This window comes from Battus philenor, unplaced genomic scaffold (assembly GCF_028537555.1).
Source record: "Battus philenor isolate CCGP_79_NKW_IND1 unplaced genomic scaffold, ilBatPhil1.0.hap1 SCAF_21, whole genome shotgun sequence".
NCBI lineage: Eukaryota > Metazoa > Arthropoda > Insecta > Lepidoptera > Papilionidae > Battus > Battus philenor.
Window position 1 is genome coordinate 8,326,550 of NW_027181684.1, and position 16,149 is coordinate 8,342,698.

Here is a 16,149-nt window from a genome sequence, read left to right on the forward strand (position 1 = left end):
CTTTGTTAGGGATGGAACGAAGATGCTACGAACTAGTTTTCCAATAGCCTGCATGGCTATTGGAAAACTAGTTCTATTGAAGAAGCCTATAAATATTATTATATTATTACCTATAGTTGAATTATTGATTATATTATTCTTTACTTTCTATTTCATCAAATCAGATTTTTGTTTTAAAAATTGATACATTATAAGTGTTGACTAAAATAAACTAAATTTGTTAATAAAACAGTGAAATTTAAATATCATATTTAATATCATGAAGGTTTGCTATGCCATAACAATTTTAATTTATTCACTAAATTATATACAAGTTGTTTATTATTTTCAATTTATTGGAAAACCGCATTTACTATTCATAAAACTTTATATGTAACAAGAGTAATATGACACTCTACAAAAAATCTTAATTCCATTTTTATTAACCACTTTATATTAAAAAAGAAATAAAGTCATTGAAGTCACTGGATTCAAACTGCTTTCTACTTGCCCTATTGAAAATCTTAGCGGGAGGCATATGTCCTGCAGTGACAGTCTTACGGCTAAAATGGTAATGAATAAACATATACCTTTTATGATCACAAGAATATGTCTAGTGTGCATATAAGTAAAAGTTAAAATAATGTGATATTTGCCTAAAGGCAATCCTAATTATAAGAAAAAGCAAAATTCAAAGTATTCTTTATCGATATAAGATATTGGATATTCTTAAGGGCATTAATTTATTGTTGATTGGTTGATTCATTATTGAAAACACTTTTATTAAGAAAATCAAGAATTAAAATGTGCTTGTCAGACTAATGCCTACTCGTGTTAGTGAGATGATGAACTACATTTGTCTGTATTCTGGTAGAATTTCCAAAAAACGCCCATTTTGTTAATCTATTTGTTACCCATAATCAACAGAAGTCGCCTCCATGATGTCTTGCGTGACGTTTTTAATTTAAAGTTATATTTCTGGGCACCGGCTTGTGCCCCTTAGGGGCTTCAAAAGCAATCACCATCATTATGTCAGCAGAAAGACGCCCACTACAAAGCAAAAGCCGCCCCTAAGACCGGTCATGCGGTGCCTGCGTACATCGACTTCCCGCCATGTTGACTAAGTCGTCGGTCCACCTAGTGAAGGGCATACCCACTCTTCGTTGCTTCTTGAGTTCGTACTTTGTTGACTTTAGTTCTGCGAATCTCCTTATTTTGGTTAATTAAAATGTAAGTAATTTCTTTAGTTAATTCATTGAAGCCACTTCGATACATTTTTAGGAAACATTAAAAGGTAAACATACATATGATTCTAAAGGGTACGTTAGACTTTGTGACAATTCATTGTTTATAATAATAATCATCATTTCATATAAACACTAGCTGATCCCGCAAACGTTGTTTGCCATGTATGTTATTTCTAGGAAACATTAAATAACAGATAAAAATAAGGGTTGATCGTAGAGGGATAAAAATTTAAGGTTGTATGTATTTTTGTATGCTGTATCATAAAAATTAAAACAAAAAATTTTGTCTAAAAAATAAAAAAAAAATTACGAGTGGACCACCGTTAACATAAAATGATGAAAAATAGATGTCCGATTTTCCACCCTGGCCGATATGCACGCTAAGATTCACGAAAATCGTTCGAGCCGTTTCGGAGGAGTTTAATCACGCGCACCGTGACATGAGAATTTTATATATCAGATAGAAGTCCCCGTAGATTTTCTATAACACTTTTTGGAAGCGGCCAGAATTCTGCGTCTTCCGGCGACCTTAACATCGACTGTTCAACTTGTAGCACCTCGAGTAATTAAATATATTTAATTAGACCATGCAATTTTATCATTTTAGAAATTTATTATTAAAGCACATGTATAGAACGGATACAAAACGTGCTAAAATGAAACTGATCAGTTTCAATTAGCAGTTACGTATATCTCGGAATTTTAATCTAGTTATTTAGTTTAGTTAGTAATCAAAAATGGTGTAGCTATCACAATTTCAAAGTCCGTCGACATACTTAAAAGCTAAGAGAGAACAATGGTCTTGTTGACGACGTACTTCGAGTAATGCCTAAAGTGCAATAGGACACCGTGTTGACAAACGAGCCCCTTATGTACTGCGCTACTGTGGAAACGATGTTACTCTCGCAAATGTGTAAATAGCTGTGTCTCCCATTTCACCTGCCATCACAATTCCAGGTCGTAGTATACACGAAAAAATATTTCCCTCTTCGAGCACTCTTCCTTCGCTTTTCAATATATTCTTCTCAGCAACGCGTTTCTCCTTGATATTAGGATGACAGGAATCGTTGCGCACTTAAAGCGAAAATTCGAAAGCTGTTGTTTGATAAGCCGAAGGAATCATCACTATTATTATATTTATTTAATAGTATATGTAGATGTTTATATATATTTATGTATATAATATTGTTATGTTATAGTCCAGTGGTTCTCAACCTTTTTTCACCTGCGGCACATTTTTAACTATTCTGAAATCTGGCGGCACATAAAGAAAAAAAACCAACAGAAGTTTTTTTGTTGGCATGACAAACTGAATAAAAAGAACCATAAAAATTGTATTATATGTAAATAATCTAAAAATACAACAAAATGGCCAGTTTTCTTAACGATATAAAATTAAAAGCTAATTAACTAAACTACTTTAATGAGAAATTTGAGCTTGATGTTTTTCGATAATTTCATTTATATTTGGTCGTAAAAATGACAATGCTACTCTCATATCGTCTTCTACATTTAACAACCTTGATCTTTTTTTAGTTTTAATATTGGCTAATGCTGAAAATCCGAATTCGCACAAATAAGATGTGGAAAATTGTAATAGAATATTTAAAGCTTTTCTAGATAAAAGTGGATAGATGCATCTGATTTTTATCCAAAATGTATTAAGTGATTCTTCAGAATGTTTTAAAATTAAATCTCGATTAGTTGAAAGCAAAATAAGCTCTTCTTCTTCATTTAAAGTTAACTCAAATACAGCAGTGTCCGTAATTAGAAATGGGTTACGAACCCAATCAAACTTATTAATATCCAATTCCGGGAAATAATAAACAATTCTCTCCTCTAATGTTGTCAAATGATCAAGAACAATTTGTTTAATAATTTTATACCCGTCTTTAGGAACTGATTCGAACTTTTCTAAATTACCTTCTTGGGCTTTCTTTTTCCATAAAGAAATTTGTCTTTTTAACCCCACCAACTTATCAGTTGAATTTAAAATATTTTCATTTGAACCTTGCATACTTGAATTAATACTGTTAAAAATGACAAAAATATCTGACAAATAAGCAAGTTTCGTTGTCCATGTTAAATCTTCTAATATTTCAACAAATTCAATATTATTATTTTGTTCAAAAAAAGCTTTCATTTCCTTTTTTAATTTTAAAACCCGAGATAAGACTTTTCCTCTGGATAGCCATCTTACTTCAGTATGGAGTAGCAAAGATTCATACTTGGACTCCATTGCTTTACATAGTTCCTTGAATAATCTGTTTTTCAATGGTCTTGATTTTATGTAATTTACCATTTTAACACATTGCTCCAAAACTATCTTTAAATCTGGTGACAGGAACTTTGTTATAAGAGCTTCTCTATGCAAAAAACAATGTGTAACTATTATATTTTGATTCAATTCTTTTACATAAGATACAAATCCTTTAATATGCCCGGTCATTGAGGGTGCACCATCTGTGCAAATTCCAATACAAAAATTCCAAGAGACATTTGTTTTTTCTAGATATGAATTAATTACTTCAAAAATATTTTTCCCGGTTGTAAAATTTGACAGCTCCCGACAACATAAAAATTGATTTATAATATCATCTTCATAGATAAATCTAACAAATGCAATTAACTGAGAATTTCCTGTGATGTCGGTGGTTTCATCTATTTGTATTGCAAAAAAGGAATTTTGAAGATTTTTTGTAGTATTCTGCTCGATATTTTCTGATAGATCTTTTATCCTGCGATGTATAGTGTCATTAGAAAGGGGTATTTTGGAAATTTCAACATCGGCTGATTCACCAATCATCGTTTTGACTATTTTACGGCAAGCAGGTAATATAATTTCTTCTGCTAAATTATGGGGCTTCAATTTTACTGCGATCAATTCCGCGATTTCATAAGAAGCAAACTGAGCTTTTTCGGACACACAAAATTGTTTTTTAAAATTTTTTCCTTGTTTTACTTTTGTTGAAAGATACGTTTTAAAATAGTTCTTATCTTTGGTTGATAAAGAGGGATGATTGGTAACCAAGTGACGAAGAAGTTTGCTAGGAACCATAGCACTATTTGATAATTTTAAATTGCATATAATACATTCTGGGACTACTATGTTATTTTCTAACGATGAGGTGAATCCAAATCTTAAAAAATTGTCGTTATGTTTTCTAGGAATTATATACTTTTTTAAAATAGAACTATTTTCACTTAAAACAGAGGAACACTCATTACTTTGGTCGTATATGTCATCATTATTGTTACTTGCATCATCATCATCATTATTCTTTTTTTTCTTTATCCATTTGTCCATTTTTAAGGGGTCTGAAAAAAACAAAAAAAATACTGTCAAAAAAATCGAAGAATATATAAATTTAAATTTATAAATATACAAATTCTGTAACCATTTGTAATTTATGAAAATGAAAAATATAACCCTTATGAAGTTATATAACTTTCACACAAATACAATTTTTAATGCATAAAATCGAATTTTATTTAAATAATTGCTGCCATTGTATTCGTGAAACAATTTAGCAGCAAACCTCGGGATTTTTTTAGATATAAACAGCAAACTTTTTTAATTACAGAAATATTCATCGAATGGAATAAAATCTGAAAAGTCTTAGATATTGTAAATCAAAGAATACGTGCATTGCAAAGTCAATATACCTCCTATTTTTTTATCGAAACTACATGCCAACAAATTAATAAGGATACGAATCAAATACTTTTCTAATTTTACAAAGGGTAGATTAGTATTACAATGGAAAATCATGTAAATTTAAAATATCACACAAACAACATGCTCATTTGGAAAAAGACAAGTGTGGTAGACTTGAGACAATTTTTAATACATAAACATGACTTTATCATAATTAGGGATTAAGAAAAGCGTTTTGTAAATTAAATATAATTAGCTGGTTCAATATATAAATATTTACGTTGAATATTTTTTTTTGTATATGTGTTATATATATTTTAAATTTTTCGCGGCACATTTTTAAAATCTCGCGGCACACAAAAGTGCCGCGGCACATGGGTTGAGAATCACTGTTATAGTCATTACTATATTTATATAAGGCGTTTTCATGCGATTATTTTCGTACTCAATTTGGATTTTATTAATTTATCTCTGCACCGCCCAAACGGTTTACTAGTAGAGAATGACTTCGGCATTAAGTTCTCCGTTGTATCTTAAATTAATATAAATTGTTTAAATAAATAAATATTTCAGTTAGGATAGAGAACCTCAATACTCTTAAAGTTGTCTACTCCTGGACCTTCTTTTGGCGATTATGTTAGTTTATCATCAGTAGTTTAAAAATACAAACAACAGATGAGTATTTAAAATTAATTTCTGTTAACATTTAATAAATTGATCACAAAATACCCATTTCTTTAAATTAATTTAAATAATCTAAATATTAATAGTAGATCCTTAGTCTATGGCAAGAGATCGGAATGTGCCAGTTTCAACTTGAACTTTGTCTTTAACTTTTGATTTTTTATCCAGTGCTATCCAGAGATTTTCATCTAAACGTTCTCTGAAAGAAAAAAAGTTTTAATTAATGTAAATAACTTGGTATGTATATTTTGGCAAAAATTAATAAATTTGGCGTACAGGTTTCATATTATTCCCGTAATAATATTATTCAACGGCCCGAGCAGAGGCTTCCCAGTGATACTTCGAGTTAAATTAGCTGAATCAGTAAGTGCGAAATAAGAAAACAGTAATTTTCCTTCGAATACATTTGCTTATAAACACATAAATAGGAAAAACTTGGTTAAATATTACAAACTATTATACTGCTTGTCACAAGCTTGCTCTTTTAAACAGTGCATTAAAGTGAAAGTGACTTTTTAAAATGTGTGATGACGTAATAGATTATAGCAAGGTCGAGAATGGTTTCAGAACATAATAAAAATAAAGGTTCTTATTTTTACCTATGCTTCATTATAACTTCAACAACTGATTTGTTAAGTTCTTCCATTTTTGGAAAGGTGCCTCCGTAGTCTGCTGGTAGCTCATCTTTACTTAAGTAGTTGTACAAAGTCTGAGACTTTGGTGAATGGAAATGTATCTGTAACGTGTTTAAGAATGCGTTATTTATAGTGCTAGAAATTTCTCTGAACAAAATTCTTATTTAAGTCGTATTATAATTATACTGTTATAGTGGCTAAAACTAATGATTGTAAAATAATAACGAGAAAATAAATATTTATATGTGGTCTTAATTTCTGAAATATATTTCTGCCAAAAACACGGATGGCTACTTGTATAGACGCACTGTTTAGAAATGCACTTTCTGCTGAAAGTCTATTTTGCCTGCAGCGGTGTTTCCCATCTAGATGTCGCTATCACAGGAGCACGTTTCTATCGCAAGACAGTAGTATCAGAATATTTTTAGAGAAGTCTGTATCATCCGAGTAGTTTTCTCTTTTCTCCTACACGAATATAGTCTCTTTGCGTGCAAACGTCATTGTTGTAAGTGGAATACGATCATTAAGGGCTAATTTTTTAGATCGTGGACCGCTATTCCACGTGCTCGATTTAGATCAAGCTGCACAAAGCCTATATCGGCTAGCAGCGTAACTTTAATCACATGACATATAGTAGAGTATTGCTCTTTTGAAGCGCTTCGGAAAACATTGCAAATAAGCATTTGTGGAACAATTATTATTAGAAATAAATTGCAATTATTAATCAAAGCGTAATATTAACATTCGTGCACAATTGTCCCTCGCCCATTAAGGGATTAAAGCCTTGCATTATTTGTGCAAAGAAATAAATAAAGTTAAAAAGAACAGTAAAGTGGGACGAAGAGCCTACGTAGGTATAAACTGTATGCTATAAATAAAATAAATAAAGTATCACAAAATATATATACATATATATATATATATATATATATATACACATAATTTTTAACTAGATATTATAAAGATTATATTTCTATATCTATATGTATATAAATATATCGTACGCAAATTAAACTTCCGCCACACTGGCTGTTATCGCGCCAGCTTTTTTTGACGACGAATGTACGCCACATTTGCTCATAAATATGTCGGTAAAATACTTAATATTTGCGGTTTAAATTATTACATACCATTTCAGTTAATTCCTTTTTTAAAAACGGCTTAATAAGGCCATAGATTTTGTCGATGAAAGGCGGCGCGTTCACGATGTGAACTTGTTTCAACCTTATAGGTATTGCTTCCTAAAAATAAAAAAAAATCGGATTTTAATCAAATTTATGAATCAAGTTTTTACATTCAAAAACATAAAAACGAACAAACGATTTGTGTTAACTAAGAATTATTAAATTGTGTTTCATAAAAATCACTAATATAAAAATTAAACTTTCTATTCATTTAATTTACATTTATCTAATATCTCTTATTGCCTTAAAATGTAAGTGTTCGACCATCATGTGTGTTGCTTGTGACGACTTACGGCACTGAAAAATAGAGTCTCACTTCGAGCTTCATTAGCAAGCTTGAAGTCGCTAAATGAGCCATGGAGAAGTCTGTACTCAGGTTCTCTCTACAATATCGAACAATAATGAAAAGATCTTTAGGTAGATGAAAGTAATAGCCTACTGGATTGGCAGGTTAAGGTAACAACGGGTAGGACACAGAGTAGAACAGATGGTCACTGGGGCCTGGGGTCTTGAAGGAGACCATGAACCGGCAAGCACATCGTAGGACGTTTACCTACAAGATCGTTAGAAGCAGGCCGCTTCCAAACTTATTGGACAAATATGGGGGAAGCCTATGTCAAGCCGTGGACATCCAACAACTGAATTTATTGCAACAATATTAAAATTAACTCTTATCGGACGCCACGTTTCGTATGCTTAATTCTCACCAGGTTCTTGTTATTTTTTAATAAACGTGGAAAAAAGATGTTTTTTTATTATTCATTACAATTTAACAATTTTCTCCAAAAAATGTTTATATTTTGATGAAGTAATACATTTAGTTATATGTTTAAAGTATAGTATTTTTTGAAACAATCTCTAACATGAAGGAATGGTTTTCTTTTTCACGTTTCACAATAGTATAGTGTTGTTTTCCTTCCTCCAGGCTACTTACGATTAGAACATACTAAGCAGTCATAATAATATAAGGGTTAATTAAGTACTATAATAGATCTGAAAAATAATTTCTAGATTTTCTTGGTAACGTAAAATGAATAAAAAAATGTTTCACCTCTTGATATTTGGCTAGTTTTCTTGCGACAGATACATTATATTTAGTCAAGAACTTCAGTGATATATCCTTAACGTCCAATATGACGACGTCAGATTCCTCCAAATAATCGTTATTAAGCAACCATGCGTCGGTGGATGTATAAAAAAGTTTCACGTCCAATAAATAGTCGTAGACTTCCAAACCGGGGTCGTTTATTTGATAAACCCAAACATTTTTCTTTTCTGGCAACTTGATGTACCCGATATTTCTGTAAATACATGTGTTAAATGATAATGCAAACGTTTTTATGCTTGCTGAATGTAGGCTTTTGACCTGTCATATAAGAAATCTATGGGGGAAACTTATGTGATATAATGACAATAAATGTAAACATAAATATAAAATTATAAAGGTATTCTAAACAGAGTAAAAATTATTATTTTTCAAGTTTTTTTTTTAATATATTCATAACACAGAACACGCTAGTTGTGGTATGCTATATACCCAAGTTAAACTGTGATAAATATTGTAAGTAACAAAACAAAATAATTTTATTTTTAAACTTGAGTGATTAACATTTGTTTTTACTGGGAAGCTACATAAATTACGACTGTAAATTATACAGATACGCTAGACAATGTGCACTACATCATAAGTGATCATTTCATTTTAGTGTATAAGTGTATACCTAAAAATGAGTTTATATGTCCCTTGGCCATGTCGTAACTTGAGAATTACTTTACGGATTTCATTCCAATTTTTATGAGTTATATAATACTTTATACTATGTAATAATACTATGGTATTCTGTAAGAAATTACCTCGTGTGATAAGACCGCCCATTGTACTTTTTTCTGTACTATTACGCACTTATGTTTATACTTCTAGCGGTTACAATAAAGAGTATTAACTAACTAAATAAGAGCATTTGTTGAGTATTTGTGTCATCAGTTTTAAAATGTCAATTCAAATTTAAAAAGTCAATTGTATGTCGAATGTTCCAAAAACCATAAGTTTTAGAAATAATACATGAAATAATGATAATATAGTAAAAGTGTTTTATAAATTCTGATTGAGACCTATTAAAATTAATTGCGGTTTACTATTTATTCCTGCAGAATTTGTTATATCATAAGTTATTGGCCTGTCCCTTTGTACAGGAGTAATTGTAAATATGTGCAGAACCTTTAAAGCCTTTTGCTGACAAATGAACTCCATCTTCAACTTTTTAAAGCTTTTACACACAAAATCAATCAAGTATGAATCGTTACAAAAGAATGCACATTATTTATTTGTACTCACATTATACTCAAAATTCTTTGCATATGCGGAGATCGTGGGTCTCTGTCTGTGAGCAAAGCAATATTCTCTGATCTTAGAACAAAGAATAAATCAGCGGCTTCCTTCGCCTTCTCCAAGTCGTAATAACAGCTGTGCGCGAAACGAAGCAGAAGCCAGTCCTCTATAAATAAATTATAAATTTGATAAAAACAATTTACATATATTTTCTAGTAATAGATAAATAGGAGCTCACGATTTTAATCATGCGTAAAATTAACAACGACGGTGAATAAATAGGAGTAGTGTAGAGGGGTTCACTATCATAAATGAAGCGCATGACTGTTATATTATAATGCTTTGTATTGAGAGCTAGTCATAGACTTGTTGACTAAGTGGTTAAAATAATGGTTTTTTATATAATTCATTCTGAGACAGACATTCACGTTACAATAATTCATTCAGCTCACCTATAATAGTTCTGTTCTATACAGCTTTATAATAGCCTGTTTTACAAAACATTTACACTTTTCATGTAATTACATGCGATACGTGCTATCACTCCTGTAATTTAACTTCTAGCTAAAAGGCCACTGTAATGCTTATTATTGTTTTATTGCGGATATAGGCGTTTCAGGTATTCTTACCTTGATATTTTTTAATATGAGACGCTATTGGTAAAAATATAAACTTAGTTCTATAAGGTATTTATGATTTTAACTGTTGCGTATAAGATATTAATTGAAATTTGAATATAAAAATCACTTTTAAATATATTCTTTAAAATTAAATTAACAGTGGTTTAACGAAGATGGCTAAATACTGAGAAATATATAATTCTATTGATCATAAACATCACAAGAAAATATTGTAAGAAAAACAGCATAGCTTATGATTTAAAATCCATAAGGAATGATATCTGTTAAAGAATTACATGAATACTCCGAGATACGTATATCTACAATAAAATCATTACAACGTAAATAATAAAACCATATATCATAATATTGCATATTGATGTTGATGCTGCCAATCCGAAGATTTTTACAGCTTCATCGGAACTGAGTTTGCGGAACTAAAGGGTCCACGAAGTTATCAAAATAAGACTAATCCGATTTCGAGACGTTCGCACAAAGGTAGACACTATACGCGTGTGAGTACGTAAGATACTACATAGACATATAGACTATTCGACGATAGAAGGTGGGATAAGAGACCTTAGAGTAAGAAGATGATGGAAGAAAGGCGAGGAAAGAAAGAAGATATAAAAGAGCAAAACGAAAGATATTGTGAAGGACAAAAGTAAAGAATGAAAGATATTGTGACGCGTGAAATAGAGTGATAAATAAAGAAAAGACTGAAATAAAAGAATTATGGAACAATAAAGTCCCTAATCCCAAAAAGTTAGGGGTACGAGTAAAAAAAAAGGCCTCGGATCGCCCTCGCTGTACTACTGCATCTGCTGTCCCCAGGAATGAAGTGACTAATGAATTATGAGATGCTCGACTTTGGTGCAACGTGGGTATAGAAATATCCTTGAAAATTCTTGAAATCGCGTCTAATTCTTCACTATCTCATTATAAGTGTTTTATTGATCATACTCCAAGCAGTCAGTCATAGCTATATATATAAAATGTTTTGTTTGAGTACACCTCTTTGTTCTAACTTTTTATTGTGAGACAAAATGTACTTTAACTGCATAGATTTTGCTATATCTAATTATCTTATAAACATATTATAAAAATATATACGTATTGTTTTTCTCTATATTTACTTACATTTTGTATTACATGAAAATCACAAATAATTCATGTTTCAATATAATTACTTTTACATAGGGATTTCAATCTGTGTTGTCCAAAATAAATAGTAGTTAATTTTATTATTAATTTTCTTACGTAAATAGCTTGTGTAGTAAATTATCAAATACGATATTTTTTACGTGTATGTCTTCTGGAGAACAAGCACTTTATTCTTCGATCTTAAAAAAAAAACAAAATGGCTACCATTTTATTTTAGTGGGCGAAAAAAGTATTTCGATTTTTCATGGAATACCTACATAATAGGCTCCAATATCGTGGACATTTTGTATATAGAATGTTGAAATATATGTGCGGCACGACGTTATCGATCTCCAATAAAGATAACAATGTTTTGAATACAAGCTATTGATTTTCAGTGATTGGGCGTCCGATCCCTGTTACGTTGTATACCAAACTTAGCAGTACAATATAAGACGAGGATATGTTAATTATGTAGATAAAGCTATGAATCTGTACCGTTGAGATAGTATTGTGTCCATGTTTATAAGGTTATCGCTGGAAATGAAATAATGGCTTCTAATGTGATATGATATTATATAAAAATAAACAGTTTTAATACAGCATTGTGAGCAGTTCATTGAACTTACAAATGAGTTTTGCTCATTTTTCCGCCATTCATCGCAGCGATCTTCGGGGAAGACTTATCCTTTGCAGTGGGTGTCAGTCGACTAATATGGTGGTAATGATTTTGAAAGAAACATTAACTATTGTTGTCATACATTACCTATGTTTTTAGGCAAATGTGGCTGAGAGTTTATCCAATTCCTCATATGTTCGATAACCTTCGAAGTGTCCTCTGGTTTGATATCTGCCATTTTTATAATTTTTTCTGCAAATAAATAAATGAATATTAAAACTATTACAATAAATTTACCAATATACAAAAAATAAATTCGTGTTTATACATAAAAAGGCGCGACAATAAGTTAACCATAATTTATTAATGCAAAAAAATGCAAATAGTTTACTTTACAAATAATTAAAAAAAAATTGTTTAATAAACCATTTAAAAAAGCGAATAATAACATGAACCATGTTTTTCGACCTTGAAAATGAAATAGATTAATTCAACAGGAAGTATTTATAATATATTATACAATATATATTTTTGCGAATAATTATGTCAAGCATATTGAATTGCCTAGTTTATTCAACCTTTATAACTTAGTTTAACTCAATGCATTACAACAAGACTCACTTAAACTGTGAGCACTTAACAATATGAACGTATTGTAGTACATCTAATAGCGATTTGAGATTTGCTAAAGGGGAAAAAAAAGAGTACGGTTGTAAAGCAATATTCAGAGCACTAAGTATTATACGGTTTTTTGAAATATATTGAGTACAAAAAAGAGAATTTATTCTTGTCTTCTATCTACGGGCTGGTTTCAGCACCTAAGCGGCACTGCGCTCATTTTGCGTCAAAAAATTTATTCTCATAAAACTGATGCATAGATACATAAAATGAGTCAATACATTTAATACATGATATTACATCATATTACCTATTTTAAAACTAAGCGAGTGGATATTCTTTAAACTAAATGTAAAAAAGCATTAAAATAAAAAAGCGTACACACATGTTTTTTAAGTTCTTTTTTTAAATATAACGATATCTTTACATTTCTTGTTTTTGTAGTTATTCTTGTCAACATTGTACAACTGTACTCCTTCAAACAAATTAGTAATCTTTCGGTATTTTGTTCTGATGTCAAACAGGCACAAACTACAATAAATTTTTGAAGTTTGTACTTGTTTTGTAAATTAATTAATAAAGTGTAATATATGTAGTATAGTATTTGGTTGTTATTATAAAATTGTGTGGTTGGTGTGCGATAATGGCAGTTATAATATAATGCTTTAATAATTTTATTTTGAGTTATTTGCAGGTTAGTTTAGATTAATAGCAACAGCTGATCTCTTTATTGCAACAAGATATTCCAGTCCATTCCGATTTAATTAATGTATTTTATAAAATAGGCCGGATTTTGTGGAATACAGTTATCATGTCTTCCGTAAAGCCCCTAATATTGACACAAGTTTCGTTCTGACATGATTGATGTGTACTTTTCATGTTAACTGTTCGTGGGCCATAATACGAGGTATTTTGATTTGAATGTTGTATTGTCGTAGTAAGTGGGGTAAATTTAGGTATATTTATGTTTTTTGCGGCAAAAATAATAAAGATATTGACAGTTAGTAAATTGTGGTTAAATCATTCATTGAACTAGTTAAGTTCCTTTTGTGCATTCTTTATCGTGTCTTGAATGGGATTATCAAAATAAATAGAAGAGTTATGTCATCATCATATAATGTAAGGTGCCCGGTGAATCCAACTTTACTTATATTATCTATGTAAATTAAGAATAGTAGTGGTCCAACAAAAGAATAGAAACTTGAGTAATACCATACTTTAAATTTTGAGTTGAACTAGTAAATACATCAAATTTTATAACTTGACGTTAATTATGCAAATAGGATGTAAACATCAAGAGCAGTTTCAGATATTCTTATGACACTTGTTTTTCTATAAGATTTTTGTGACTTACTATGTCAAAAGTTTTTTTTTCAAGCCAATGAAGGCACACGGCACCATGTTGTTATGATCAATTTCAGTGTTTATCTTAGTAATTACATCAATAAGAGTTGTAAGAGTACTCGATTTGGGTGGGAAACCGTATTGCTATTTTATTAAGATTTTATTATTAACTAAATAATTGTTTATGCGAAAAAAATAAAATCGCCTGACAAGAAAATATCATCTATCAACAATTAGTGGTTTCAAACATTTGAAGGCTTTAGGACTAGTGTCGTCCAAGCCTGTGTTTGCATTGCTATCTAGATTGTCTATGATTTTTGAAAGTTCCGTTACCGTGCACAGTGTTAACTTAAAGTTTTATCATATGTTAAAGTGGTTTTGCGAGTTAGTAACGTACTATCGTTGTTTATATAAGTTAAAGTTATAAGTAACTCACTTCTCATGTATTTTCATTACATATATTGGGAAGGTTGTTTGCTAAGATTAACAATGCTGAATAATATATACAAGTCGCAGAGAACACTTACCTTTAAGCTTAATTATATTTTTTATTTTACAGAAATTAAAATACAATATGTGTGTGAGAAACGACGATTATTTTGTAACAATTAAAGACACGCATTAATTTTGCATTTAAATAAAAAAAATCCGGTTTACGTTAATAAATCAACAATGGTACACGGAAAGACAATTCATAATCGCCTGGTATATTCTAATTTTTAGAATTTATTATTATTTTTGTTTCAATTTTCTTTAACGCAATTCAAATTTTATTTATTTATTAACACGCTATAGCATTAGCTTATTTGTATTAGGTTAGGTTAGGTTGTAATAAACAGGTACCAATAAGCAGATAATGTTTCCTTTAGTATCGATAATTGATAATACACGAAAGATAGAGATGATTAGCTAGAAGTTCAAGCCAATGTTATCGATTTGCGCATTTAGCAATTTTGTATTTTCAAATTTAGAATCTTTTTGTAGTACATTGACATTTCCTTTTTTAACTTTGACAAATGGTGTTTGTTGACATTTTAAGATTTAAATGTAAAAGCCCTGGGGAATGTTAGTTTAGAGCTTTTTATAGTAACTATACCCGAAAGCTCCCCTCTAAGCTTTCTAATTACATATTGTTTTAGGAATTACGTCCTTCGTATCTATCTGTATATATTTATAAGAGATTTCTACCTATATACCGACTCATCACGATATCTCTGGAACCATTAGGCTCTGAGACTTGAAATTTTGTAGCAATATTTCTTTTGCTATGTAAAGGCGCGCTAAAAAATCGACGTATATACATATTACGAAATTCCTGCAACAAGGGAGGAGTTAAAGAAATTGTCATTAAAAATATGCGTGTCTGCAACCATTAGCTGTTATAGATATAAAAATTAACCTCAATATTTTTTTTTCATTTTAAAAAGCTATGCGAAGTGGGCGGGAGACAGATAGTTAGACGAATATATATATTTTCGATACATAAATATGTAATCTTTATATAAGTGTACAACAGTTTTCCTAATCGTCCAATGATATATTTAAGTCCAGCAGTCTTTCTACTCAGTTCAATTCGCTTTTATTCTTCGTCAATCATGAATAAATGTATTTGCCCTTCAGAAGACTTTTTGATCGAACGATAAAGCAACTAGTCTAGAAAACAAAAAATTACATGAAAAAAAAAGCCTCCAAAAGAACTAAATGTAAATGCGCAGAATGATTAAAAAAATGTTTTAGCGATACGGCAAAACTTGTAGTTGCGTTTTAGTTATTCGTGTATAAAATATGAATTTATCCTTGAAAGCAGGTGTGAATCGTATTTTGGATAAAATGTTGTTAATTAAGCGGTTACGAACATCACGAGAAACATTGTAATAAAACTGGACATTTCCTTGCTATACGTCTCTCAAAATCGTATTAATGCTTATGAAATGTGCTACTGGACGAAGATGCTGCTAATTCCGTGGACTGCATTTCACCAACAAATCCATTTTGCACGATCTTAATATCAAAACGAGGCTTTCAACCCCCCAAAATCTCAAACAAGTGATAGTGAAAAGGGTGGAATTGGACTCCAATCGACATACAG

The 16,149-nt window shown here is 30.5% G+C and overlaps 1 protein-coding gene across 1 annotated transcript; it reads right to left on the reverse strand.

Annotated features, from left to right (window-relative positions):
* Window positions 1–5,553: 5,553 nt before the first annotated feature.
* Window positions 5,554–12,346, reverse strand: LOC137923348 (alpha-tocopherol transfer protein-like). The gene is made up of 6 exons (XM_068766574.1): window positions 12,246–12,346; window positions 9,723–9,882; window positions 8,439–8,688; window positions 7,334–7,444; window positions 6,168–6,304; window positions 5,554–5,767 (listed from the first exon to the last, which is right to left on the reverse strand). Exons 1-6 carry the CDS (start codon window positions 12,334–12,336, stop codon window positions 5,662–5,664), a joined length of 855 nt encoding a protein of 284 aa, XP_068622675.1. The 5' UTR covers window positions 12,337–12,346; the 3' UTR covers window positions 5,554–5,661.
* Window positions 12,347–16,149: the final 3,803 nt, after the last annotated feature.

Excerpts from the sequence above, each read along its gene's own strand:
- LOC137923348 (XM_068766574.1), bottom strand. The coding sequence starts at position 12,336 with ATGGCAGATATCAAACCAGAGGACACTTCGAAGGTTATCGAACATATG. Across the intron at positions 7,445-8,438 it reads AACTAGCCAAATATCAAGAG|GAAGCAATACCTATAAGGTT; the intron begins GTGAAACATTTT and ends TTTTATTTTTAG. Across the intron at positions 6,305-7,333 it reads AAAAGGAATTAACTGAAATG|ATACATTTCCATTCACCAAA; the intron begins GTATGTAATAAT and ends AACACGTTACAG.